The 26,212-nt window shown below is 47.8% G+C and overlaps 1 protein-coding gene across 1 annotated transcript; it reads left to right on the top strand.

Moving 5' to 3' along the window:
* Positions 1-26,206, top strand: LOC132480507 (kunitz-type protease inhibitor 2-like). Its single transcript, XM_060084761.1, is given in 6 exon segments — positions 1-106; positions 18,662-18,832; positions 22,188-22,241; positions 23,578-23,631; positions 24,157-24,386; positions 26,021-26,206. Coding segments are annotated over 6 exon segments (801 nt in total).
* The last annotated feature ends 6 nt before the right edge of the window (positions 26,207-26,212 follow it).

Below are 26,212 nucleotides of genomic sequence, written 5' to 3'. Positions count from 1 at the left end.
ATGGCGCAGCTCTGTGGGCTGAGGCGGTCCTGGGCGCTCCTCGCCCTGCTGGCATCGCTGCTCCTCTCCGGGGCTGAGGCGGCCGACGGAGAACGTGGCGTCCACGGTGAGGGCCCGGGCGGGTCTCCTGGGAGCTGTGGAGGGCTGAGAGGCCGAAGGCGGGGCGTTAGGGGCGGGGTCGAGGGGGTAAGTGGGGGTCTGAGGAGGCCCTGGGCAGGGTCTGAGCGGGGAGAATTGGCGGGGGAAGAAGTTGGGGGCGACTTGGTGAAGCTCAGGGTGTGTAGCTGGACTGAACCTTGGGAAAGACGTTTGGGAGCCCTTGGGAGTGAGGACAGGCGGAGGAGCCCGGGCCTGGAAAAGTTTCCTGTAAATGGGGGAGGAGACTAGCGCTGTTGACCAAGAAGAGTGGCAGGGCCCCTTCCTGTGACAGGAAGGAGGTGAGGGGCCGAACAGAAGACCAGCCTCTTCCTGGCAGAGAAAAGTTCCAAGAAAGCCCAGGGAGGCCAGCCGCAGCGGGTGGGGCTTGGATTCGGTGACCCGGTGGCCGTTTGAGCCTCAGGAAAGAAGCCCTCGCCCCCACCTTTTTGGATATTGGACAGTAGCCTCCTGAGAAACCTTTCTGGTTCAGTTGCAGCAGAATGCCTCCAAGAAGAAGGGTGTTTCTCAGTGATATCCAAAGGAAGGAAAAGCAAAGCAAAAGTGTTGGGGGGAACAAACTTTGTCAGGGTGCAAGGGGTGGGGAGCCTCTTGGTATAAGAAGAATATTGGCATTGAGAAGCTGGGCTTGGATTCCTTGGCCCGGTCCTTAGAGGTTGGTGGAGGGTAAGGCTCAGTTTCAACCTCTAAACTCTATGGAAGTTTGGCCTGAAAGGTCCTTTTGAACAAGTGTTGGTCTAACCTACTGCTTCAGACAGCCACAAGGAGGCTTTGAAAATAGATCTCTTGAAAGAAAAATGCGTTGGTAGCTTATATTCCAGTGGGATAGACAGAGACAGGGAGTAAACATTCAAGTAAAGAACACTCAGCACAGTATTAAATTAGTAAGACGTAATTGAACGGGGTGAAGTAGACAAACAGGGATGATGTAAGATGATGGGGGCCCCTTTAGCTCTGGTTGTCAGGGGAGGTCTCTGAGCACAGTGACGGCTGAGGTCTAACATGAAGAATGAGCAAGTGGCAGCGACACAGAGGCTTCAGGATCCAATTGGAAGTAGTGGAGTTCAAAGGCCTTGAGGCCGGAGCAAGCTTGGTGGTATTGGAGGAGAAGAGATGACAGCGTGACTAGAGCAGGAGTGTGTTGGGCGGGGGAGGTGGGGGACTGGAGGAGGATGCCAAGTGGGGAAAATAGGCAGGAGCCAGGTAGCTTTATAGGCCAGCATTGTGGATGGAAAGAAAGAAAGCAGGATGTATGTGCACCAAGTCATCGCCTGTGGTGTCTTCTGAAGACTTAATTTCCCTATGCCTGAGGCAGAGAGGAAAAATTGAGTTGGGGGGTGGGGAGTAGTGTTAAGAGCCAGTGGGGAGAGACTCAGCTCCAGGGAGTTAGGAATGCAGGTGTTGCTCATTCTTGTGGTCTGAACTAGAATTTGTCAGCCCTTCTGGACTTTTCTAGAGGAATTAATTATGTTAGGATATACCTTCCAGTTACCTGGCCTGGGACTTTATCAAAACTGAGTTTGGGGCTAACATCTGTTGCTTACTTTGAGCTCTTGTGCATCCCTTAATCCTTGAAACAACCTGGCGTGGTGGTGAAGTTACAGATCTTGCCTAAGGTCACACAATAGTAATTGACAAAGGCAGGTCAGGCTGCAGAGGCCTTTTCTGTTTGTTCCCAGTGGCTTCCCCAGCTGCTGCAGCTGGCTGGACCTACTGACCTTTCAGAAGTACTCCTATCTGGCTGGGTGAACCAATGCCCTTGCTTATCTGAAGTTGTATTTGTATGAAAGGTTTCAACAGCTTAATCTGAGGCAGGAGGTAGTTTTTATCCCTCCACCTCTTCTGATTGCTTCGATTTTTCTCAGGAAGCAAGGTCATCCATTAAGAGTGAGGGGTTTCTCCAGCCACACACAGCAGCACAGGTACCTCCAGATGAGTATGGTGGAGGGGGGGAGTGTGAAATGAATGTGTATAGGGGGGTGATCATAATGAGCTGTGTGAAGACATGAGGAGGCTGAGGGGTAGTGGAAAGGTGGTAGGGCCAGTGGATTGTTGGAGTTGAGATTTTGAAGAGACTGGACTAGGAAGCTAGGATACAATGGGCAATGAGGGAGATGCATGAAAGTGAGGTTCTGAAGAGGCTGCAATTATTGAGACAAGGTCTAGGGGTGACCATGGAGGGAGCGGCTGCAGGGAGGGCAAGATCACTGAAGGAGAGGAGGTCTAGGAACCAAGAGGCCAGGATGGTTGGAGGATCGCCTGTCTGGATATGGAAATCACCAAGACTGATGATGGGAGCAGCAGTGGGAGTGACAGTGAGCCAGGAGCTGAAATCATGGAGAAGTGAGGAGCAGTGACCTGGATCAGCAAATGACCCACAAGGTGGGATACGATTTACTCTGATGATGAGATTCATAACTGGGTGTTGAGGGTGGAGGGAGAATGGTGTAGAAGCAGTGCTCACTTGGAAGGGCACAAGAGAAGCTATATCTTCAGGGGAGAGCTGGGTTCAGTTAGAGTAACAAAGTGACAAGAATGTTCAGAGAAGAGATTGAAGAACTGAGAGATTTTAAGTTAGGCCATGAGTATCAGAGACTCCAGGAGTTGGGGGAAGGGAGATGCGGACAAAACAGGATGTATGGTGATGAAGGGTAACTGGAGTCTGGGGCTGATGTGGTGATAAGCAAGTGATAGGAGAGTCACATGGTCTCGAGACTGACAATGTTGGTGAGGCACTGGGTGGTGGAGGGCAGATAGGAAGGGGTGTGGGATATAGTGGACATTTGGAGGCTTGGCAAAGTGTCCTGACTCCAGACCTTTGCAGATGGAGGTGGGGGAAAGCTGATACTTCTGTGGGTGTTCAGGTGTTCGTAGCATTCAGGGAGAGTGCCAGTCTGCATGGAAGCACGTAGAGATTATAAACTGGCTGTTCCCAGCAGGCCTCAAACGGGCTTTATGTGACTTGTACAGTTTCTAGGATTGAGAATTTTTTATGAAATATTTTTATTTTTGGCTTTGCCTGAAAAATCTGAAGATCTGGCGGTGCCAGTCCAGTGTTCCCACATAGCACCCATGGGGTGGCGCCAAGTACTTCTTTTGGCAAGGTCAAAGAAGACTGTCTTTCTCAGCCTGTATTTATTCACTTGGCCTGCCCTCTGTATCTTCTAAGCATTAGAGTTGTGACTCCCATGTTAAGAGTATGCCCCATTTAGGAAACAAAGGTAGATAAAACATAATAGCTACTTATAAATTGTCCAGTGCAGTGAGTGTGTGTATGTGTGTTATTGTTGTTAGGGAACACCCCTTATCAGGTGGCCACAAATGTGCATGAGTTTTTAATCTCTTCTCGGATGATAAGTCCTGGTATTTGGAGTGCCCCCAAATATATAATTTTGATCAATACAAAGGCAGATAATATATTCCTTTTCAGAATAGAACCTCAGAAATTCCTTTTAGGAGTGGTCAGTTAAGTGTAGTTCCTGCTGCCAATAACTTATGCATCAGAACTTGTGGAAATGGTTCCTTCGCTCATAGCCCTTCGTTGATTGCTCTTGGGAACTTCCACTGAAGACAAGTGCAGCAGCATTCATGTGAGAGCCTCCACCACACTTTGAAGTGATCTTCCATGAGCATCAACCTCTTCGATTAATTAGTTTCCCCAGAACTTTGACTGAAAGAGTGAACTTTCCAGTAAATCTCCAAGAAGCGTGTTATTAGTCACCACTCCTTTTTCTTCTCCTCACCCCCATGGATAGTTGTAAACTGAGTAGCCAAAGAGAAGATGACAGATAAGATGGAAAGTGCAGCTGGTGTTGGTGATCAGCTGGGAGTTCTCCAAAGTAGCATCTCGTAGTATTCTTGTCCTTCACAGAAAAAGGCACTTGTTTAACTCGCAGGCAAGACAGTTTAGTTCCAGGACAGTTTGAAATATTTATTCAGCATATATTTATTGAACACCTGCCAAGTGCCAGGCACAGTTTTAGGCCCTGGAAACAAAGCACTGAATGAAACAGATGACACCCTCCCGCCCCTATCCATGGCAGTTACATTGTAATGAGAAGAAGTTAATACAATAAATAAATGAACAATGAATAGATGACTTGGTGATGAGTACTATAAAGAAAAGTAAGGTGGGGGGAGGGATAAATTAGGAATTTGGGATTAACAGCTACACACTACTATATATAAAATAAACAACAAGGACCTACCATATATCACAGGGAACTATATTCAATATCTTGTAATAACCTATAATGGACAACAATCTGAACAAGATATATATGTATATAAAACTGAATCACTTTGTTGTATACCTTGAAACATTGTAGATCAACTATACTTCAATTAAAAAAAAAGAAAAAAGTAAGGTAAGGTTTGGTGTGCTTAGTACTAAAAACATGGCCTCTGAGGCTCAAATGGTGACTATACCTGAAGAACATTGAGGGGCTTGCCTTTAGGTCCACTGAGGGAAAGTGGACCCTTGCCACCAGAAACATTCCTTTGCCCTGCTCAGTATTTGAGAAGTCAGCCTGTAATAGAGAAAGCCAGCCCCCAACCTGTTTCTCATTTTACCTATCCCCAGAGTCATTTGCAACATTCAGGCTTGTCTTCAGGTAGCTGGCCAGGCAGCCAAACCTCTGTTTGCCATGTCCTGAGACTGACAGGCCAAATAAGGGATGAGGTAGCTTGTGATTCATGTGAGGCAGGAGAGAACCCTGAAGGGGTCACACTGAAATGACTTAATAACCCCAGGTGGGCTTGGTGGCCCATTGGTCACATGACTAATGAGGAATTTGCAAATGACCCCAGGAGCATTAGTGTGTCGATTATGGATGTCCTTGTGTGATCCTGGTCACAAATGTCATTTCACTTGTTTCTGACAAGACCTTTTTGAAAACTTATGAAGGAGTGCTGGAACTTGGATGCTGAGGCCCATGAACTTTGGAGTTAGTTACTTTGAAGTTTATTTGAAGCACATTTTTCATGATTGGAAAGCCATTTTAGAAATGAGGGCAAGTGTTTGAGATAGATCTCACCAATGGGGGCCTAGCTCCCTGGCCTCAGAAGCCCTGTAATCTAAGTTCCTGAGTTCATATGTGGTACTTTGTCCGTGTTTATTCCAGGGTCAGTCATTTAGAGTCTAGGACATGTTCGGGGTGGGGGTGGGGATGAAATAATATATAGCTATATAATATAGCTATTATAAGGGCTCTCAAAGGGCTACATAGATAGCTATATGTCTGTGGTATTGAAATTTAGTGTGGTGCTTAGGAAAAACACGTCTACAAAGCCTCCTGGGGTGGGGTGGTAATGGAAAAAAAGGTTGAGAAACATTGCTTTAGGTAGAGGGTCCATTAGCGGTAATCAGTTTCTGAAAATGGTCCATGTTTCAAAAAAGGTTAAGAACCCCTGAATGTGAATTAACAGACAATTCCATTAGAGACTTTGAAACTACTGTTTCCTTACAATTTTTTTTTTTTTTAACACTTAGGACCTTTTTCTAAAATTTGTTTGTTTGTTTGTTTTGGCTGCGTTGGGTCTTTATTACTGCCCGCGGGCTTTCTCTAGTTGCGGTGAGCGGGCTTCTCATTGCGGTGGCTTCTCTTGTTGCGGAGCACGGGCTCTAGGCGCACGGGCTTCGGTAGTTGTGGCACGTGGGCTCAGTAGTTGTACCTCACAGGCTCTAGAGCGCAGGCTCAGTAGTTGTGGCACATGGGCTTAGTTGCTCCACGGCATGTGGGATCTTCCCGGATCAGGGCTCGAACCCGTGTCCACTGCACTGGCAACCGGATTCCTAACTACTGCGCCACCAGGGAGGCCCTTCCTTACAAATTATTCAGATGGAGCACTGTGATCCTAGTTATGAATTTAGGTAAGGGTAGAATTTATAGTCCTGCTTGAGTGATGAGTATGAGGTGACAGTGGCTAGGAGTGGTGGTTTGCATTGTGCTGATAGTTTATGGAATGTAAACCTTTATATCTAAATATTTTATATCTAAAATGCCAAGATTATATATCTGAAACAACAAGATTTTATGAGCCTTATAATTTAAGTTGGATTTGTCATTGTAGATGTTCTTTCCTCATAAATACCTAGGGGTTATTTTAAAGTTTCTGAATGACTTATCCTAATAATGACAACTTCCAGGCACCAGAACCTAGAGGATGTGGGTAGTTAGTAGCTTTCTGTACTGGAAACAGAAGGCTTCAAGTATGTAGAACCTATGCAACTAAGCAAAATAGCTGGATTTATAGGTCACCTTGAAATAAGACTGACTGTAAAATAAATGTCAACTTGGAATTTGGCACAGTAGAATTAAAGGAGCCTTGAATATCGGCCTCCCTGGTATTCAGTACCTCTTCACTGACACAGAGCTTTAATATTCTCTCATTGCTCGGTGAAAAGATAACTTGAAGTCCAAATGGGTAACCAAGGCATAATTTTTCTTATTTTCTTGTCTCTGACCTCTCAATCTCCTGATACTGTAGTGTTGCAGGACTTTGATCTGTGTGATAGTCTGCCATTGTCTTACTGTAGGTGAAGATAAGGAATTTTGTGTCTTCAGGCACGGCAGGTGGTTGCACAGCAGAAAAACAAAGGGAAGGAGTGATGGTTGGGTTGGTTTGATCGACTCACTGACTTGAGTTTGTACCTTGGTTTTCCATTTCCCCTCCATCCTGTCAGTCACCACGTTCCGTTGGACTCACTAGTGAAATGTGTCATCCTTCCCTTTATCTTCATTCCCACTGTTCCTACAGTAGTCTGGTCTTCATAAAAATATAATATCTACTACTTATTCAAAGCTCTGTGCCAAATGTTTTAAGCTCTTATAATGGAGTAAAAAACGCCTTTAATTTTCACAACACCCTTAATGATTGGTCCCTGTGTCAGAGAAGTCCCTTCCATTTGAATTGTTTTTAAGAAATGCATCTGCAAGTCCACAGAATTTAACTCAATGGGACCTATGGAGGGAAAGCCAGCTGAATCTCCCCACTTGATTACTCACCAGTGAATTCAAATTACATTGAGCAAATGCCCTTTCCCAGACAGGCCATGGTCAAGATAACCTCAAGATTAATAAATGGTGCATTCCACAGCAGGAAACAAAAATCTAGGTGCCACAAAATGGGACTTATTGCTAACAAACTTGTGAAAAAACATTTTTATACTAAGTAGATCCAGAATGGGTACAAATCACACAGAGAGGCCTTCACTTCAACTTGGGCTGAGTTGTATTTATACTGTCCTCAAGTTAGTTCTCTTGGTGACATTTCAGATTTCACTGTAACCTGAAGGAATTTTAAAGAGGAAACTCTCCTGTTTACTACAGAGAATATTTCTGATACAAGATGTATGGGTTTTTCCACATCAAGCAGTTCTCAGCAGACACGGATTGGGTGTTTGGCAATTTAACTCAATTCTGAAACCGCAGGGAGTGAGCACAGATCCTGTAGGTTAGGGGCTCAGTCTCTCAAGACTCCCTCTCCCCCCTCAAATGCCAGTCAAAGTCCGAGGTTGTCCCCTGTCATTTTCACCAACCTGCTATAAATCAAGGGTTGCCATGACCCCCTTGGATCCAATTGGCTAGAGTGGCTCACAGAACTCAGGGTAACACGTTTACCAGTTTATTATAAAGGATACAAATCAACAGCTAAATGAAGACAGAGGTTTGGAAGGGTTCTCAAGTGTAGAAGCTTCTGTCCTTGTGGAGTTTGGGGTGAGCCACCCTTTTGGCATGTGGATGTGTTCACCATCCCAGAAGCTCTCCTAACCCCTTCAGCTGGGGTATTTTATGGAAGCTTCATCACATAGGCATGATTGATTATTAACTCAGTATTCCACCCCTCTCCCCTCCCCGGAGAATAGGGGGTGGGGCTGAAAGTTCCAACCCTTTAATCTTGCCTTGGTTTTTCTGACAACCAGCCCCCATCCTTTTTTTTCTTTTTTGGCTGTGCCACAAGACCTGCAGGATCTTAGTTCACCAACCAGGGATTGAACCCGGGCCCTCGGCAGTTAAAGCGAGGAGTCCTACCCTCTGGACCGCCAGGGAATTCCCCCAGCCCCCACCCTGAAGCTTTCTAGGGCTCCCCCAGCCACTATCATCTCATTGGCATACAAAAAGACAATCGTACTACTACAGAGATTGCCAGGGTTTTAGTTCTTGTGTCAGAAACGTGGGTCAAAGAACAAATATTAGAACATGCTCCAGCTCTCAGGAAATTACAAGAGTTTTAGGAGCTCTGTATCAGGAAGGGCAGGCGGGGAGGGACCAAATACATATTTCTAATTATGTCACAGATATGATAGGTCTATAATCAGAGCTTTGCCTTATCTTCCTAAGCCTCCCAAGAGCCTGATTTCGATACTCTAAGCCTCTAAAATCTGTCCTTTTTTTTGATTAGCCAGGCCTAAATCAGAGAATATGGGGCTTGCCGAATTGAAGAATACTGGGTTTATACATTTTCCAGGTTTATTGAGAGGTTTATACATTTTTGTTGCATGTATTATTGTTCCCTTATTATGAATGAGGAAATGGGTGGGCAGGGAGGTTAGGAAAGCTGCCTCCCATCCCCACCCCAAAACAGTGGGCTAGTAAGAGGCAGCCAGGAATTCCTGCACACACTGGTCCTTTACCAGAACAGCTTCCTACAGGCCCTGTCCTCTCATCTGTCCTACACACTTTTGCCAAGTGACTCTTCCTTATTGTGTCACTTCCCTATACCAGAGCCTTTGCTCATTTCCTTTGTACCTTGTGTGGCTTACAAGCCCTTTGAATTTAGGGTGTGATTATAATATTTTACCTTGTGTGATTTTCTTTCTATTCTTCTTCTATCCAAGCCAGTCTTGTGGCTCTAACTTAATTGTTTTTTGTTTTTTTTGCGGTACGCGGGCCTCTCACTGTTGTGGCCTCTCCCACTCGGAGCACGGGCTCCGGACGCGCAGGCTTAGCGGCCATGGCTCACGGGCCCAACCGCTCTGCGGCATGTGGGATCTTCCCGGACTGGGGCACGAACCCATGTCCCCTGCATCAGCAGGCGGACTCTCAACCACTGCCCCACCAGGGAAGCCCTCTAACTTAATTGTAAACCCCTGGAGGTCAAGGACTACATTCCCAGTGGGTGCCATCTATGTAGGATGGCTACTCAGCTCAGTTTACCTTGGAGGGTTCCAATTTATGCCACTGTGTTTCCCACGGTAACTATTAAGAATACCCCTTTTCGGGCTTCCCTGGTGGCGCAGTGGTTGAGAGTCCGCCTGCCGATGCAGGGGGCGCGGGTTCGTGCCCTGTCCGGGAGGATCCCACATGCCGCGGAGCAGCTAGGCCCGTGAGCCATGGCCGCTGGGCTGCGCATTCGGAGCCTGTGCTCCGCAGAGGGAGAGGCCACAACAGTGAGAGGCCCGCGTACCACACACACACCAAAAAAAGAATACCCCTTCTCACTCTGAAAAGTGTCTTAATCTGGAGGATAAATTATATGATCGCCCTATTTACATATATTAGCTATTCACCAAACACTTGTTGCTTACTACTGTTCAGGATACTAGGGAATTTAGTACCTTCAGTTTTATTTACCATGAAATATTTAACTGAAAAATTTAAGCAAACAAAAGGGATGACAATAATCCACTCTCCAGATAAAACCCTTAAAGAAAATACAAGTAATGCATTCACAAAATTAGAATACTCAAATTGTACTAAAAGATACACATGGAAAAGAAAAACTGGAAAAGCTTCTCCCTCCTTTAGTCACTTTCCCTAAAGGTAGATTCATATCTAAATTAAAAATTTAAAAAGGAATCATAATATGTAAACCATTCTTTTGCTGTTCTTCTCTCAGACACTTTTCTATAGCAGCACATACGTAGTTGTCTATTTTTTGTTTGTTTTTTTGTTTTTGTTGTGGTTTTTTTGCACAATGCGGGCCTCTCACTGTTGTGGCCTCTCCCGTTGCGCAGCACAGGCTCTGGACACGCAGGCTTAGAGCCATGGCTCTCGGGCCGAGCCGCTCCGCAGCATGTGGGATCTTCCCGGACCAGGGGACGAACCGGTGTCCCCTGCATCGGCAGGCGGACTCTCAACCACTGCACCACCAGGGAAGCCCCAGTTTTCTATTTTAAACAGCTCTGAGTATTCGATTATGCGGATGTCTCACAAGTTATTTCACTAGCACGAACAGGGTGTTCTGGTGGTGAATTTTCAGCTATGTAGGTCTGTGCGCACCAAGCCCTTTGTGGATGTGGTAATAGTTGCCCCTGTTCTTTGAAACTCTTGAATTAATTGATTTTTCTTGTTTACTTTTTGATACTGAGGAGTGAAGTGTATTCTCTCCTATTTTTTTGTATAAAATAGTATTTTCAGATGTCTGAGGATTATTGTAGCAAATCATTTCCGTTTGGCCATTATCCTTAGAATTCTAAGTGGCTTTAATGAAAAAATGGAGCTGCTTTTAGTGATGGAAGGGTGTGCTGCAGCATTTTTGGCAAAGGATTAACCTGAGGAAGGCGTGGTCAGTGTTGTCATAGAAATGTGAGCCCTAGGAGTCTATGTGATAGCATCTGACCACACCTGTAGGACGTGCTGAGTTCTGTGATATGACAGGGGGTGGGGCGTGTGGAAAATCTGAGCAGGGTGTTTTTAGCAACACTCTCCAAAGAAGTGATTGGCAAAGTGCAGCTCGTAGCCACTACCTACATACGGCCTCCACGCTAAGTATGGCTTTTGCGTTTTTTTAATAGTTGAAAAACGTCAAAAGAATATTTTAAGGCGTAAAAATTATATGAAATGAATTTCTATTGGAATGACAGCCACGGTCGTTCATTTACATATTGCCTTAGGCTGCTTTCATGCTACCATGACAGAGTTGAATAGTTAGGCTAGGTGACCCATGAAGCGTGAAAGAAAGGCAGTCCTTGCTTTGCACAGTTTTCAACATGCACAGATTTCAGTTACTACTATATATTAACTGTGAGTACTTGGGTACAGCACAAGTTTCAGCTACTAGCTCTTCAGTCACAAATCATTGTGTAAATTACACATATGCATAGTGGTTGGCCACTGCACATCTGTTACTCGGTTCATACACAGCAAAGCATGTAGTTGTGTTGCTTCCTTGTTTCCCGGTATACGTGACAGTTTACAAAAATGGTTAATCACTAGAGGAAGTTGGCCAAAAAAACCACCAAAGTGTAGCAAAGAGAAAAAGTGATAACACTGGAAGTGAAATTCCAATTGAACGTAAATGGAGTGATAGAAGAATGAGTTAACTGTGGGAATGTGGACACTGCTTGCCATTTGAGACCGGATATGCAGCCAGAGGAGCTTATCGACAGAAATGAGGAAAGTAGTTGTGACAATAAAAGGATGATCCAGTGGAAGTGTCGCTGGCAGAAACTTCCAGAAAAAGTCAAGCAACTCTCAGCAATTTTGTGTCATTGAAAGGGCAAAGGATAAAATGTTGGAAGCTGGGCCTCCCTGGTGGCGCAAGTGGTTGAGAGTCCGCCTGCCGATGCAGGGGATACGGGTTCGTGCCCTGGTCTGGGAGGATCCCATATGCCGCGGAGCGGCTGGGCCCGTGAGCCATGGCTGCTGAGCCTGCGCGTCCGGAGCCTCCGCGTCCGGAGCCTGTGCTCCGCAACGGGGGAGGCCACAACAGTGAGAGGCCCGCATACCGCAAAAAAAAAAAAAAAAAAAAAAAAATGTTGGAAGCTGATCCAAACCTAGAAAGAGGTGTGACACTTCACTAAGGCGAACTGAAAAGATGCTTGCTGTGTATCATGAGTTATATGAATAGACCTTCACAAGCACTGTTCAGACTACTCTTGGCGACTTATTTACAAAGAAGATTGAACACTTCGATTCTCAAGCTTTGGTTTTTTTTTATAAACTTATTTATTTTATGCTGTGTTGGGTCTGTTGCTGCGCGTGGGCTTCTCATTGTGGTGTCTTCCCTTGTTGCGGAGCACGGGCTCTAGGTCCGCAGGCTTCAGTAGTTGTGGCACACAGTTGCTCCGTGGCATGTGGGATCTTCCCGGACCGGGGATCGAACCCGTGTCCCCTGCATTGGCAGGCGGATTCATAACCACTGCGCCCCCAAGGAAGCCCCAATTCTGAAGTTTCTAATGTTTTAACTTATAGTGTACTAAATAAATATTCATTTTGTTTTATTTATTTTTATTATTGTATACATTTATAGCCCACAGTTTTTCGTTTTAAAGGTCACGGAACAATCATAATTGTTCCCATTGCTGTGCATGAGTTCACACTATTCTGCCTGTGTTTACTATTTGGCCCATCATAAAAAAAAAGTTTACTGAGCTTCACTCTAGAGAAAACAGATGGGGGGAGGAGAAGTACCATTTCATGAGTGGCTCCAAGCTTGTGAGGTGATCCAGAGCTTTCTTATTAGTATACAGTGAGGCAAGAAGTTGGTGTTCTTCAGTTTATAGCACCCACGGGAGTAAAAAGTGTATCAAGGGACTTCCCTGGTGGAGCGGTGGTTAAGCATCCCCCTGCCAATTCAGGGGACACGGGTTTGATCCTGGTCTGGGAAGATCCCACATGCTCCGGAGCAACTAAGCCTGTGCACCACAACTACTGAACCTGCTCTCTAGAGCCCGCGAGCCACGGCTACTGAAGCCCGCGCACCTTGGAGCCCGAGTTCCGCAACAAGAGAAGCCACCGCAATGAGAAGCGTGCACACTGCAACGAAGAGTAGTCCCCGCTCGCCGCAACTACAGAGTGCCTGCACGCAGCAATGAAGACCCAACGCAGCCAAAAATAAATAAATAAATAGTTTAAAAAGCTCAAGCAACTTTAGAACCAGAGAAACCTGTTTTCTATGACAAAGACCAGTCTGTCGGGCAATTTTGTAATAGCCAATGTTCAAAATGCCTGCCAGGGTCTTGTAATTTAGGTTCATATGTCAGATGATGTGTGTTTTTAACCATTTTTAATACTTTTCCAAGAGAATGTTACTGTTTCCTAAAGTCAGGAATTCCATTTTTCCATATTCTGAAGCAAGTATATCCAAATTTGGTGCCCTTCAGCTTTTCCCTGTTTTTCTTATTCTGTTTTGAAAACGTATGGAACGTATTTAATTTTGCACTAGCATTTGTGAGCACAGAAATAGAACTTGAGGGCTTCCCTGGTGGCGCAGTGGTTGAGAGTCCGCCTGTCTATGCAGGGGACACGGGTTCATGCCCCGGTCCGGGAAGATCCCACATGCCGCAGAGCAGCTGGGCCCGTGAGCCATGGCTGCTGAGCCTGCGCTCCACAACGGGAGAGGCCACAACAGTGAGAGGCCCACGTACCGCAAAAAAAAAAAAAAAAGAAAAAAAAAAGAAATAGAACTTGAAACATATTTTTCATGATTGTTTTCCAAAACTATTCTGAGACCAGTATATCATTTTGTCATCTCTTAATAAGAACAGTTATTTATTAAGGAATAACTTCCTGAAAATTGTCCAACCGAGTCCCCTCAGCCTTGGCCAGTTCTTTGGTATGGTGCTATCTATGACCCTGTCATTGAGTGTCACCATAAACAGGCCTAGCAGAGGGCCTGGCCTTGGTGAGCCCTCCAGTTGTGATGAAGCCTTGAGGAATGTTTTGGCTTTTAGGCAACTTCAGTTTCATGTTTCTCCCACGGCCCGTCACTATAGTGGTTTCTTTCTTTCTTTCCATCCAAGGGGTCGTTTTGTTTGTGCCTGTGCTCTCTGATCAGACCAATTTGAATTCATATACAGCTCTGCTGCTTGCTTAGCTTAACCTACCCAAAGCCTCAGTGTTCTGCTTTGTAAAGGGCAGGGGTGGGGGTGTTACTGCATGAGTCACAGTTTTATTGTGACTATTAGAAATCGTTCATAGAATGTGCCTGGCATCAAGCTTAGTGAAGGCAGTGAAACGGGGTGTCAAGAAATAAGTCATGCTCTGCATTTTGGTTCATTTTGATTTTAAGCTGGGTCTACCAAAGTATAGTATTTTGACTTTTTTGAAGGTTTTTTTTTTTTTCGGTACGCGGGCGTCTCGCTGTTGTGGCCTCTCCCGTTGTGGAGCACAGTCTCCGGACGCGCAGGGTTAGCGGCCATAGCTCACGGGACTAGCCGCTCCGCGGCATGTGGGATCTTCCCGGACCGGGGCACGAGCCCGTGTCCCCTGCATCGGCAGGCGGACTCTTAACGACTGCGCCACCAGGGAAGCCCCAGTTGTCTATTTTAAACAGCTCTGAGTATTCGATTATGCGGATGTCTCACAAGTTATTTCACTAGCACGAACAGGGTGTTCTGGTGGTGAATTTTCAGCTATGTAGGTCTGTGCGCACCAAGCCCTTTGTGGATGTGGTAATAGTTGCCCCTGTTCTTTGAAACTCTTGAATTAATTGATTTTTCTTGTTTACTTTTTGATACTGAGGAGTGAAGTGTATTCTTTCCTATTTTTTTGTACAAAATAGTAATTTCAGATGTCTGAGGATTATTGTAGCAAATCATTTCCCTTTGGCCATTATCCTTAGAATTCTAAGTGGCTTTAATGAAAAAATGGAGCTGCTTTTAGTGATGGAAGGGTGTGCTGCAGCATTTTTGGCAAAGGATTAACCTGAGGAAGGCGTGGTCAGTGTTGTCATAGAAATGTGAGCCCTAGGAGTCTATGTGATAGCATCTGACCACACCTGTAGGACGTGCTGAGTTCTGTGATATGACAGGGGGTGGGGCGTGTGGAAAATCTGAGCAGGGTGTTTTTAGCAACACTCTCCAAAGAAGTGATTGGCAAAGTGCAGCTCGTAGCCACTACCTACATACGGCCTCCACGCTAAGTATGGCTTTTGCGTTTTTTTAATAGTTGAAAAAAGTCAAAAGAATATTTTAAGGCGTAAAAATTACATGAAATGAATTTCTATTGGAATGACAGCCACGGTCGTTCATTTACATATTGCCTTAGGCTGCTTTCATGCTACCATGACAGAGTTGAATAGTTAGGCTAGGTGACCCATGAAGCGTGAAAGAAAGGCAGTCCTTGCTTTGCACAGTTTTCAACATGCACAGATTTCAGTTACTACTATATATTAACTGTGAGTACTTGGGTACAGCACAAGTTTCAGCTACTAGCTCTTCAGTCACAAATCATTGTGTAAATTACACATATGCATAGTGGTTGGTCACTGCACATCTGTTACTCGGTTCATACACAGCAAAGCATGTAGTTGTGTTGCTTCCTTGTTTCCCGGTATACGTGACAGTTTACAAAAATGGTTAATCACTAGAGGAAGTTGGCCAAAAAAACCACCAAAGTGTAGCAAAGAGAAAAAGTGATAACACTGGAAGTGAAATTCCAATTGAACGTAAATGGAGTGATAGAAGAATGAGTTAACTGTGGGAATGTGGACACTGCTTGCCATTTGAGACCGGATATGCAGCCAGAGGAGCTTATCGACAGAAATGAGGAAAGTAGTTGTGACAATAAAAGGATGATCCAGTGGAAGTGTCGCTGGCAGAAACTTCCAGAAAAAGTCAAGCAACTCTCAGCAATTTTGTGTCATTGAAAGGGCAAAGGATAAAATGTTGGAAGCTGATCCAAACCTAGAAAGAGGTGTGACACTTCACTAAGGCGAACTGAAAAGATGCTTGCTGTGTATCATGAGTTATATGAATAGACCTTCACAAGCACTGTTCAGACTACTCTTGGCGACTTATTTATGTACAAAGAAGATTGAACACTTCGATTCTCAAGTTTCTTTTTTTTCTTTTTAATAAACTTATGTATTTTATTTATTTATTTTTGGCTGTGTTGGGTCTGTTGCTGCGCGCGGGCTTCTCATTGTGGTGGCTTCTCCTGTTGCGGAGAACGGGCTGTAGGTGCGCTGGCTTCAGTAGTTGTGGCGCACAGTTGCTCCGTGGCATGTGGGATCTTCCTGGACCGGGGATCGAACCCGTGTCCCCTGCATTGGCAGGCGGATTCTTAACCACTGCACCACCAAGGAAGCCCCAATTCTCAAGTTTCTGATGTTTTAACTTATAGCGTACTAAATAAATATTCTTTTTTTTTTTTTTTTTTTTTATTCTGTACCTTTATAGCCCACAGTTTTTCGTTTTAAAGGTCACGGAACACTCATAATTGTTTCCATTGCTGTGCATGAGTTCACACTATTCTGCCTGTGTTTACTATTTGGCCCATCATAAAAAGAAGTTTACTGAGCTTCGCTCTATAGAAAACAGATGGAGGGAGGAGAAGGACCATTTCATGAGTGGCTCCAAGCTTGTGAGGTGATCCAGGGCTTTCTTATTAGTATACAGTGAGGCAAGAAGTTGGTGTTCTTCAGTTTATAGCACCCACGGGAGTAAAAAGTGTATCAAGGGACTTCCCTGGTGGAGCGGTGGTTAAGCATGCCCCTGCCAATGCAGGGGACACGGGTTTGATCCTGGTCTGGGAAGATCCCACATGCTCCGGAGCAACTAACCCTGTGCACCACAACTACTGAACCTGCGCACTAGAGCCCGCGATCCATGGCTACTGAAGCCCGCACACCTTGGAGCCCGAGCTCCGCAACAAGAGAAGCCACCGCAATGAGAAGTGCGCACACTGCAACGAAGAGTAGTCCCCGCTCGCCGCAACTAGAGTGCCTGCACGCAGCAATGAAGACCCAACGCAGCCAAAAATAAATAAATAAATAAATAAATAAACCTCAAGCAACTTTAGAACCAGAGAAACCTGTTTTTTGTGACAAAGACCAGTCTGTTTGGCAATTTTGTAATAGCCAGTGTTCAGAATGCCTGCCAGGGTTTTGTAATTTAGGTTCATATGTCAGATATTGTGTGATTTTAACCATTTTTAATACTTTCCAAGAGAATGTTACTGTTTCCTAAAGTCAGGAATTCCATTTTTCCATATTCTGAAGCAAGTGTATCCAAATTTGGTGCCCTTCAGCTTTTCCCTGTTTTTCTTATTCTGTTTTGAAAACGTATAGAACGTATTTAATTTTGCACTAGCATTTGTGAGTACAGAAATAGAACTTGAAACATATTTTTCATGATTGTTTTCCAAAACTATTCTGAGACCAGTATATCATTTTGTCATCTCTTAATAAGAACAGTTATTTATTAAGGAATAACTTCCTGAAAATTGTCCAACCGAGTCCCCTCAGCCTTGGCCAGTTCTTTGGTATGGTGCTATCTATGACCCTGTCATTGAGTGTCGCCATAAACAGGCCTAGCTGAGGGCCTGGCCTTGGTGAACCCTCCAGTTGTGATGAAGCCTTGAGGAATGTTTTGGCTTTTAGGCAACTTCAGTTTCATGTTTCTCCCACGGCCCGTCACTATAGTGGTTTCTTTCTTTCTTTCCATCCAAGGGGTCGTTTTGTTTGTGCCTGTGCTCTCTGATCAGACCAATTTGAATTCATATACAGCTCTGCTGCTTGCTTAGCTTAACCTACCCAAAGCCTCAGTGTTCTGCTTTGTAAAGGGCAGGGGTGGGGGTGTTACTGCATGAGTCACAGTTTTATTGTGACTATTAGAAATCGTGCATAGAATGTGCCTGCCATCAGGCTTTGTGAAGGCAGTGAAACGGGGTGTCAAGAAATAAGTCACGCTCTGCTTTTTGGTTCATTTTGATTTTAAGCTGGGTCTACCAAACTATAGTATTTTGACTTTTTTTTTTTGGCGGTACGCGGGCCTCTCACAGTTGTGGCCTCTCCCATTGCGGAGCACAGGCTCCTGTCGCACAGGCTCAGCAGCCATGGCTCACGGGCCCAGCCTCTCCACGGCATGTGGGATCTTCCCGGACCAGGGCACAAACCCGTGTCCCCTGCTCGTCAGGCAGACTCTCAACCACTGCGCCACCAGGGACACCCGCTGGCTTCTCTTTGTTGTGGAGCACGGGCTCTAGGCGTGTGGGCTTCAGTAGTTGTGGCATGTGGGCTCAGTAGTTGTGGCACGTGGGCTCAGTAGTTTTGGCTCGTGGGCTCTAGAGCGCAGGCTCCGTAGTTGTGGTGCACAGGCTTAGTTGCTCCGTGACATGTGGGATCTTCCCAGACCAGGGCTCGAACCCATGTCCCCTGCATTGGCAGGTATATCCTTAACCACTGCGCCACCAGGGAAGTCCCAGCTCTGGCCTTTCAGTGCTAAGCTCCCCTTGGCCCAGTTTGATGGGAACATATCCAGAAGGGTCCTGCAGTCTATTTTTTTGCCTTTGAAAGTCCTTTTTCTATACTGGATGTCTGTGTGTTTGATAATGGGGGCAGGGACAAAATCAACACGCAACTGAAATTCAGTTCAGTCTGGTGGGTTGGTGTCTTTGTCGTTAGATGATGCCTTCCTATACAAAGAAGGAATCACTAGGTAAGCCTGATGGCGACACTTCAGAAACAGTTCCCAGAGGAACTGTGCTGCAACTTAAGGCTCTGGGTCTCCTCTTGGGGCTCTGGAAAGCTGTGGGCCTTCTCCTACAGGTCGGTGCATGTTCTGTCTTGCCAGAATTGCCCTGCCAAGCTAACTGGTCTCTGGTTGGTTGTATTTTAGACTTTTGCCGAGTTTCGAAGAGTGTGGGAAAATGCCGGGCCTCCATCCCTAGGTGGTGGTACAATGTCACTGATGGATCCTGCCAGTCGTTTGTGTATGGAGGCTGTGGAGGGAATGACAATAACTACATGACCAAGGAGGAGTGTCTTGCAAAGTGTGCTGGTGTCACAGGTAAGACAGTTTGTTGGGGCAGTTTTATTATCTAGAGACACTTTATTCATTGGGACACAGCTGCCTTTTGCTCTTTGCCAGTTCTTCACTGCTGAAACTGGGAGGCGTTTTTAAAAGCAGAAGAAACAGGCACAGTGTGAAGGTCGCCCACACGGTGGTTTCACAGCGGTACCCTCCCTCCTCTTCCCAGAAAGGGGAGAGTAGGCCGCAGACTGAAGCCAGGGGAGGGGTGACATGACTGCGTCTTCTCCCCAACTTCCCTTCTCCCACTACTGAGAGCAGGTCCCACGCCAGGCCTGGTTTGAGCAGAGTCCTCCAGGTCTACTCAGACGGGCTGCCCCCCTTGCTTCCTGGGCATTTGGGTTATTTTTACCTTTGGGACAAATGACTTGAGGAGCTCACCCAGCCAGCCAAGTTATGAATCAAGTTAAAACTAGAACATACTTCTGGAACCCATCCTTCTCTCAGCCTTCGTGAGGGATTCTGTGGAATCAAGATACTGTTGACCCTGAGAGCGTCCCAGTGTAAATAAAAACGTAAAGCCCCACAACAGTGTGCACTGGCTCTGAACGGAGCCTCGAGGGACTCCTTGAGACCTGATGGCAGTGCGATATTGGTCCTCTGGGGCCTGATCCTTCCTAGGTGTTGCAGAGAGCCGCTGATTGGGCCAGCCAAACTGTCAAAGATTTTCATTGGCGATTTCCTTAACATTGTTACGGGACTTCTTGCATCCTTTCCTGACAGCTTGGTGTCAACTCTGGGTTATGATTCTGTGTCGGAATGTGCTGGTGCCCTCAGTGCTCACCGCACTGGCTGTAATCTCTCTTGGCTTTGAACTCTGCATTCAGAAATCAGATAAGCTTATGAAAGTTGTGTGTAAAGAGAGGAAGACAGCAGTGGTCTTGGCTGTGAACTGAGGTTTAAAACATAATGCGCAGACACACAAGCCCAGCAGTGACTGAGTGCCTTGAGGAACATTTTATTGACCTTTGTGTGCCCAGTGCCCGGCAGGCGCTCAACAAGTGTTTGGAGAGCCGAGGTGGCTGGTATTAGTTTTGGATTGTACAGATGAGTTCCTCACTTTTGGGGCGGGGGTGGGGGGGCAACTGGCAACCTTACCAGATGGTGATGGAGAAAAACACGGTTTTCCTCTATCAGCTGTGATCCAATCAGGAGTTGACAGTAGCAAATGTACATTCCGTTCTGGTTACTCCTTGGTTTCTCAGGGGGAAAGTTAAGTTTTAAGAACACAAGCAGTGGACAGTGGGCATTAAGGCGGCATGTCTCTGTAAGGAGCCACAGGGTGTAGTGTTTTGCTGGGAGAAGACAGACAACTATCTTCCTAGAGGTCAAGCCAGAGTCTGGCCCCAGCCTTGAGGTCCCGGAAAGCTCATTTGCTGGCACCCGAGCGTGGCTGCACTACACAGCTCCTGAGGCGTTTTCTTTGGCAACATATTTTCTCCCAGGCAGGCAAGCTCTGTGGGGAGCCAAATGAGAATGAGAATGCCAGTTTATTAATTAATTATAATGAGAACCAGAACCACCAAAGGGACCAGACACTTCTGTCCCTGTGCCTGCACCCTTAGTGTGTGTAGGCAAACCTCTCAGCGACATTCCCAGAACATTGCTTGATGAGGGGAGAGGCAGAACTGGGGGAGCTGCTTTGTGATGGGAACGTGTAATGGCATCAGGTTAGGCCAGCCCCACGCCTCTGCACAAGGGAGGGTTCCTCCCTCCTGGACCCTGCCAGCGCTCCCTTTTTTGCATTTCCACCCACCCTCTTAGCTTTGTGTGTGTGCAAGATAAAATATACATAACGTGGGCTTCCCTGGTGGCACAGTGGTTCAGAGTCCACATGCCAATGCAGGGGACACGGGTTTGTGCCCCAGTCCGGGAAGATCCCACATGCCACGGAGCGGCTGGGCCCTTGAGCCATGGCCGCTGAGCCTGCGCGTCCGGAGCCTGTTCTCCGCAACGGGAGAGGCCACAACAGTGAGAGGCCCACGTACCACAAACAAACAAACAAACAAACAACAACAACAAAAAATATATATATATAATGTAAAATTTAGCATTTAACCATTTTTTTTTTTTTTTTTTTTTTTTTTTTTTTTTTTTTGCTGTATGCGGGCCTCTCACTGCTGTGGCCTCTCCCGTTGCGGAGCACAGGCTCCGGACACACAGGCTCCGCGGCCATGGCTCGCGGGCCCAGCCGCTCCGCGGCATGTGGGATCTTCCGGGATCGGGGCACGAACCCGTGTCCCCTGCATCGGCAGGCGGACTCCCAACCACTGCGCCACCAGGGAAGCCCACATTTAACCATTTTTAAGTGCACAGTTTAGTAGCATGAAGTACATTCACAGTGCTGAGCACACCCTTCACTTTTTAAAAATTATTTATTTATTTATTTGGTTGTGTGGGGTCTTCGTTGCGGCAGGTGGGCTCCTTAGTTGCAACAGGCAGGCTTCTTAGTTGCAGCTGGTGGGGCTCCTTAGTTGTGGCCTGCGAGTTCTTAGTTGCAGCATGCATGTGGGATCTAGTTCCCTGACCAGGGATTGAACCCAGGGCCCCTGCATTGGGAGTGCATAGTCTTTTTTTTTAACACACCTGCATCTTTTTTTTTTAGATAAATTTATTTATTTACTTATTTATTTATATTTGGCTGCATTGGGTCTTCATTGCTGCACAGGCTTTCTCTAGTTGTGTCGAGCGGGGGCTACTCTTCATTGCACTGCACGGGCTTCTCATTGCGGTGGCTCCTCTTTGTTGCGGATCACGGGCTCTAGGCACATGGGCTTCAGTAGTTGTGGCACGCAGGCTCAGTAGTTGTGCCTCATGGGCTCTAAAGTGCAGGCTCAGTAATTGTGGTGCACGGGCTTAGTTGCTCCGTGGCATGTGGGATGTTCCCGGACCAGGGCTCGAACCTGTGTCCCCTGCATCGGCAGGTGGGTTCTTAACCACTGGGGAGCACATAGTCTTATCCACTGCGCCAGCAGGGAAGTCCCACGGCCTTCACTTTTTTAATTCATTGGGTGAGTTAATACAGTTCAACAGGTTATTTGGCCCTGGAAGCCATTCTGTCTTTTTATAATGTCATTTCACACGTCTTTGCTCTGATTCCCAGCTGGTTGATCTTAAAATTTAACCCACAAGGGCAGTCTTGGTTCCTTATTTTCCAAGTTCTGGCAGGTTTGTGGTCCAGCATGTGCACTGAAGGGCCCACATAAAGGAGAAATGGGAGTCGCTGTGAGAGGCACACAGGCCCAAGCCTCCTCAGGGATACAGCTTGCTTTGTTTCACCAGGCAATCTTGGAGGTACACTTTCTCACTGTGCTCTTCATTTGTCCTCGTGTAGTACACACCATCCATGATCTGTCCAGGAATGGAGCACATTCCTCTGTCCCAAGTGGTAGGTTCTGAAGAAGACCCCGGATGGCGTGAGGGCCATGCAGATGGCTCATGTGAAAGGACATTTGTAATTTGGGCATTGCACACGGGCTTCCACCTCCTGGTTCTGTTTACTCACAGCTGGCGAACAGGGGGCTCTGCCTGGGCTGCCAGCTTCCGGCTCCTGGCCAGCATCCTTGCGCTGGGGAGCTCAGCAGCCGAGAGGGCTGAGGGATTCTGCAGTGCTTCCTGGCTGACCTCAGCGTCCTCCTGGGGGACCAGGGGTTGTGGCTCCTGCTGCACGTGGCTCAGGCCCCTTCCCCCGCTGTGGGCTGGCTTCCAGTCCCCTGGCCTCAGCCTTCGTGCTGTCTTCACTGCCCTATCCCACCTCCTTGCTTGCTGTATCTCCTTTGCTCCGTGTCGTCCTTGCTGTCCGTCTCCCTCCCTGTGCTAAGAGTCCTCTGTCTTCTGCCACCCCCGCCTCCATTCCCACTGCAGTCCTTGACCTGGAGCTTTGTGTTAGCTTGCTGTGTAGTGCTGACAGCAGCTGCCCCATTCCTCCTTTATGCTTAAAGGCCTCTGCATCAGGAGCCGGGGGTGAGTGGTTCAGATGCACTGGGAAGTCCAGTCCAGCTTTCCCAAAGGCCAGTCCCCAGGCAGTGGGTTCTGCCGGGCGAGACCTGCTGTGGAGGGAGGGAGTCCGCCCCTACCCCATTTGAGGAGGGCCCCCAGTCAGCCACTGGCCACACACTGGTTGCAGTCTTGATTCTGGTCCTTTGACTCTGACCTCAGCACCCACATGAGAGTGAGCATTTATTAGTTCAGTGGATTTGCAGAATGCTGAGAGTTAGGTTAAAGTCACTTTCCCGTTTTGCTAGGCTAGGAATCCTGTGAGTGTCCTGACCATTGCTTTGCCTGGGTTCATTGCTTATTCCCAGGCTGGCCTCTGCAAGGTCATCCAGAGCCATGGGGCATCATAACTGGCATCATAACTCTGGTTTCTGTCCTGTTTCAGAAGAAAATTCCCCCAAGAGAATAAGGGACCCTCCTCCCTGTGTCAGAGAGTGGACGCCTCTGGTCTTCCTCATCACCCCAGAAACTGTGGCTGGGATTAGTTTCCATAGTAACCCCTGAGGTGACAGGCAGGCTTCCCCATCCAGCATTCATTCTGTGTGTGCCGTAGAGCCCATTAGGACTGGGAGGTGATGGAGCAAAGCTGCCCACAGAGGGGGGCTCCACTCCCTTCCAGGTGCCAGAGTGTCTACGCTCCCTCGGTGGGCCCTTTTAGACTCAGCCCCAGCTAGGCGACGTGTCCTGTGTCCATTCCAGCCTCCCTGACACGGATGTTTGTGTTTCAGTTCCCAGAAGGCAGGATTCTGATGACCTGTCCGGTGATATTTTCAACTATGAAGGTACACCTCTTAAAAAACATGTTTTCTTACTTCATTGGGAATTGAGACACACGTGCGGACTTCCATGACGGGTATCGTAGAGCAGGGCTTGCCGACCTTTCCCAGGTGTTAGGACTCCTGAGCATGCCCTGGGGCAGCAGGAAGCAGGATGTGCCCCAGCAGGCCCTCGGCCTCCCACCGGCTGTGCTGTGGGCGGGATGCTGTAGCCCTGCCTCAGAGTCCCTGACTGTGACATGAGGGGCCTAGTGGAGACCCCTCTGAAGGTTCAGAGACCGAGTTAGCACATGGAGAGCCTACAACAGTGACTGACACAGAATAACCTCCACAGCAGTGTAGTCTGGCCATAAAGAGAAAGATGCCTGAAAATGGGGGCCAGAATGGCCACGTCTGTAATGGCCAAGTTTCTTTTAACAGAGAGGTTTTCCCCATTGGCTGGCAGCCATAGGACTGCTTGGGAGCATTGTAGCTCCATTCACCTCTCCTGGGCCCTGCTAATTTGTATCCCTTGGGCTGTCTCACTCCCAGAGCACTGCACTGCCAAGGCCATCACTGGGCCTTGCCGCGCATCCTTCCCACGCTGGTACTTTAATGCCGAGAAGAACTCTTGTGATAACTTCATCTACGGCGGATGCCGGGGCAATAAAAACAGCTACCTCTCCAAGGAGGAGTGCATGCAGCGCTGCTTCGGTGAGTCTGCCTGACTCCTAACTCCAAGAAACAGCCGTGGGCAGATGAACCCTCCTGAGAGGACACCAGTCCCTTTCCTCATCCCTAAAATGAAGGCCTTGCAAATGCTGTCATTTGGACTCTGCCCTTAGTCTTCTCTGGCTCCCTGGTGGGGAAAGGGGTGGGCTTTGGCCCCAGCTATTGGGCACACGTGTCCTAGGTCCCTACTGGGGTGGCAAGGTCTCAGAACCCTCAGAGGAGCTGGAAGAAGTCGTTCAGAAAGAGCGTGAAGGCCCAGGGCTGAGGGGGATCCTCAGGTGGCTGCAGCTGTGAGGGGAGGAGGGCTGAAAGCTGACCTCAGGGTTGTGTGTTTTCTTCCAGGCAAGCAGTTGTATCCTGCCCTGCCCCGCACTAAAGGTAAACGGCCCCTTGCCCCCCTCCACCTGCCTGCCTTGACTAAGCTCAGCTGTGTTTTCTGCAGGCTCATGTCGTCTCGGGCACATCATCCTTCACTGTAAACATCGTTCTGTTAGAAAGTCGTGTTTCTGCACGAGAATGGCCAGGCAGCTTGGAACATGTGGTGGATGTTTGTCCCATTGTACAGTGTACATAAACGGGTTAGGAGTGAGGCCGTCTCTGCCTAGGCAGCCTTGGGGTGACTGGGGGACACCTCCTACTGTTTTAGGTGTGTGGGATCTGCTGCACTGAGGCCTGGGACTAACTCCAGGTTTTGGGGGGGAACTCTACTGCCATGGGGTGTACAGAGTTGGTCATGGGTGATAACAAAGGAGGGTGGAAAGCCCTTGCCATGTGTGGGTGGAGCATGGCCCCAGCCAGTGCTGTTGTCCCCAAGCAGTCTGGTCTGACAAGGAGGCTAGGCCTCCTCTAGCTTTTGTTTCTGATTCTGAGCCTGAATCATGGATGGTAGTGTTTGCACAAAAGACCTGCCACACTGGTTTGGCCTCTTTCCACCTGTTTCCCTGTTAAGGAGTCCAGGCCTGGCCTGTGTGTCTGCTCTGCTTTAGAAGAGAAATGAAGCTGGAACCTGGTTTGCCAGGCATAGGGATCTGGAGGGTTGGAGATGGAGAGTGAATTGACCCTGTCCAATTCTGCAGCCAAGTGGGGAGAGGGAGCTGGGTAGCTGCCATAGGAGGCCACATTCCTTAGGTGGAGCCCCGCCTGAAGAAAAATCATCTTAACTGACCAGTGGAACTGCAGTGGGGCAACCACTATTAAATCTACCTGGGCCCTTAGGAGCATGAGGGTCCCCTCCCGGCCCTGCTCCGAATATACCCGTGCCTCTGCCCTTCCGTCATTCCACAGGCAGCCACCCCAGCCAACTGCAGGGCCACATCTCTCTCTGTGGCTGGTTGGGGGTGGTGGTGTTTGCACACACACACCAGAGATGTGTGCTTTTCCTGTGCAGATTGCCCCAGAGAGGTGGCAGGGTAGTACAGAGTTCAAGTGGGGATTTTTTGTTCAAAAAGGAGGAACACAAGTAGCCACTCTGTCTATGTGCACATAGCATAGCACCTCCTTTTCTCAGGAACCTACTTCTCAGGACCGTAGGGACTCTCCTTGAGGACTTCCTGTCAAGCAGTGTCTGTTCTCCAGAGCCTTCTGGGTTGGGGTGGGGGGACGTCTGGCCCAAGGGCTGCTGGTCCTCCTCCCAAGCCCACGTGGACACTCTGGCTATGGCCCGCCTCATCCTGCTGGTTCTGAGGCCTCTCTCTCATCCACAGTGGTGGTCCTGGCAGGGCTGTTCGTGATGGTCCTGTTCCTCTTGCTGGGAGCCTCCGTGGCCTGCCTGATCAGGGTGGCGCGGAGGAACCAGGAGCGCACCCTCCGTACGGTCTGGAGCTCTGGGGACGACAAGGAGCACCTGGTCAAGAACACTTACGTCCTGTGAATGCCC

Source organism: Mesoplodon densirostris, chromosome 19, assembly GCF_025265405.1.
Source record: "Mesoplodon densirostris isolate mMesDen1 chromosome 19, mMesDen1 primary haplotype, whole genome shotgun sequence".
Lineage (NCBI taxonomy): Eukaryota > Metazoa > Chordata > Mammalia > Artiodactyla > Ziphiidae > Mesoplodon > Mesoplodon densirostris.
Note: the sequence above shows the minus strand (reverse complement) of the source record. Positions and strands in the feature narration are given on the sequence as shown.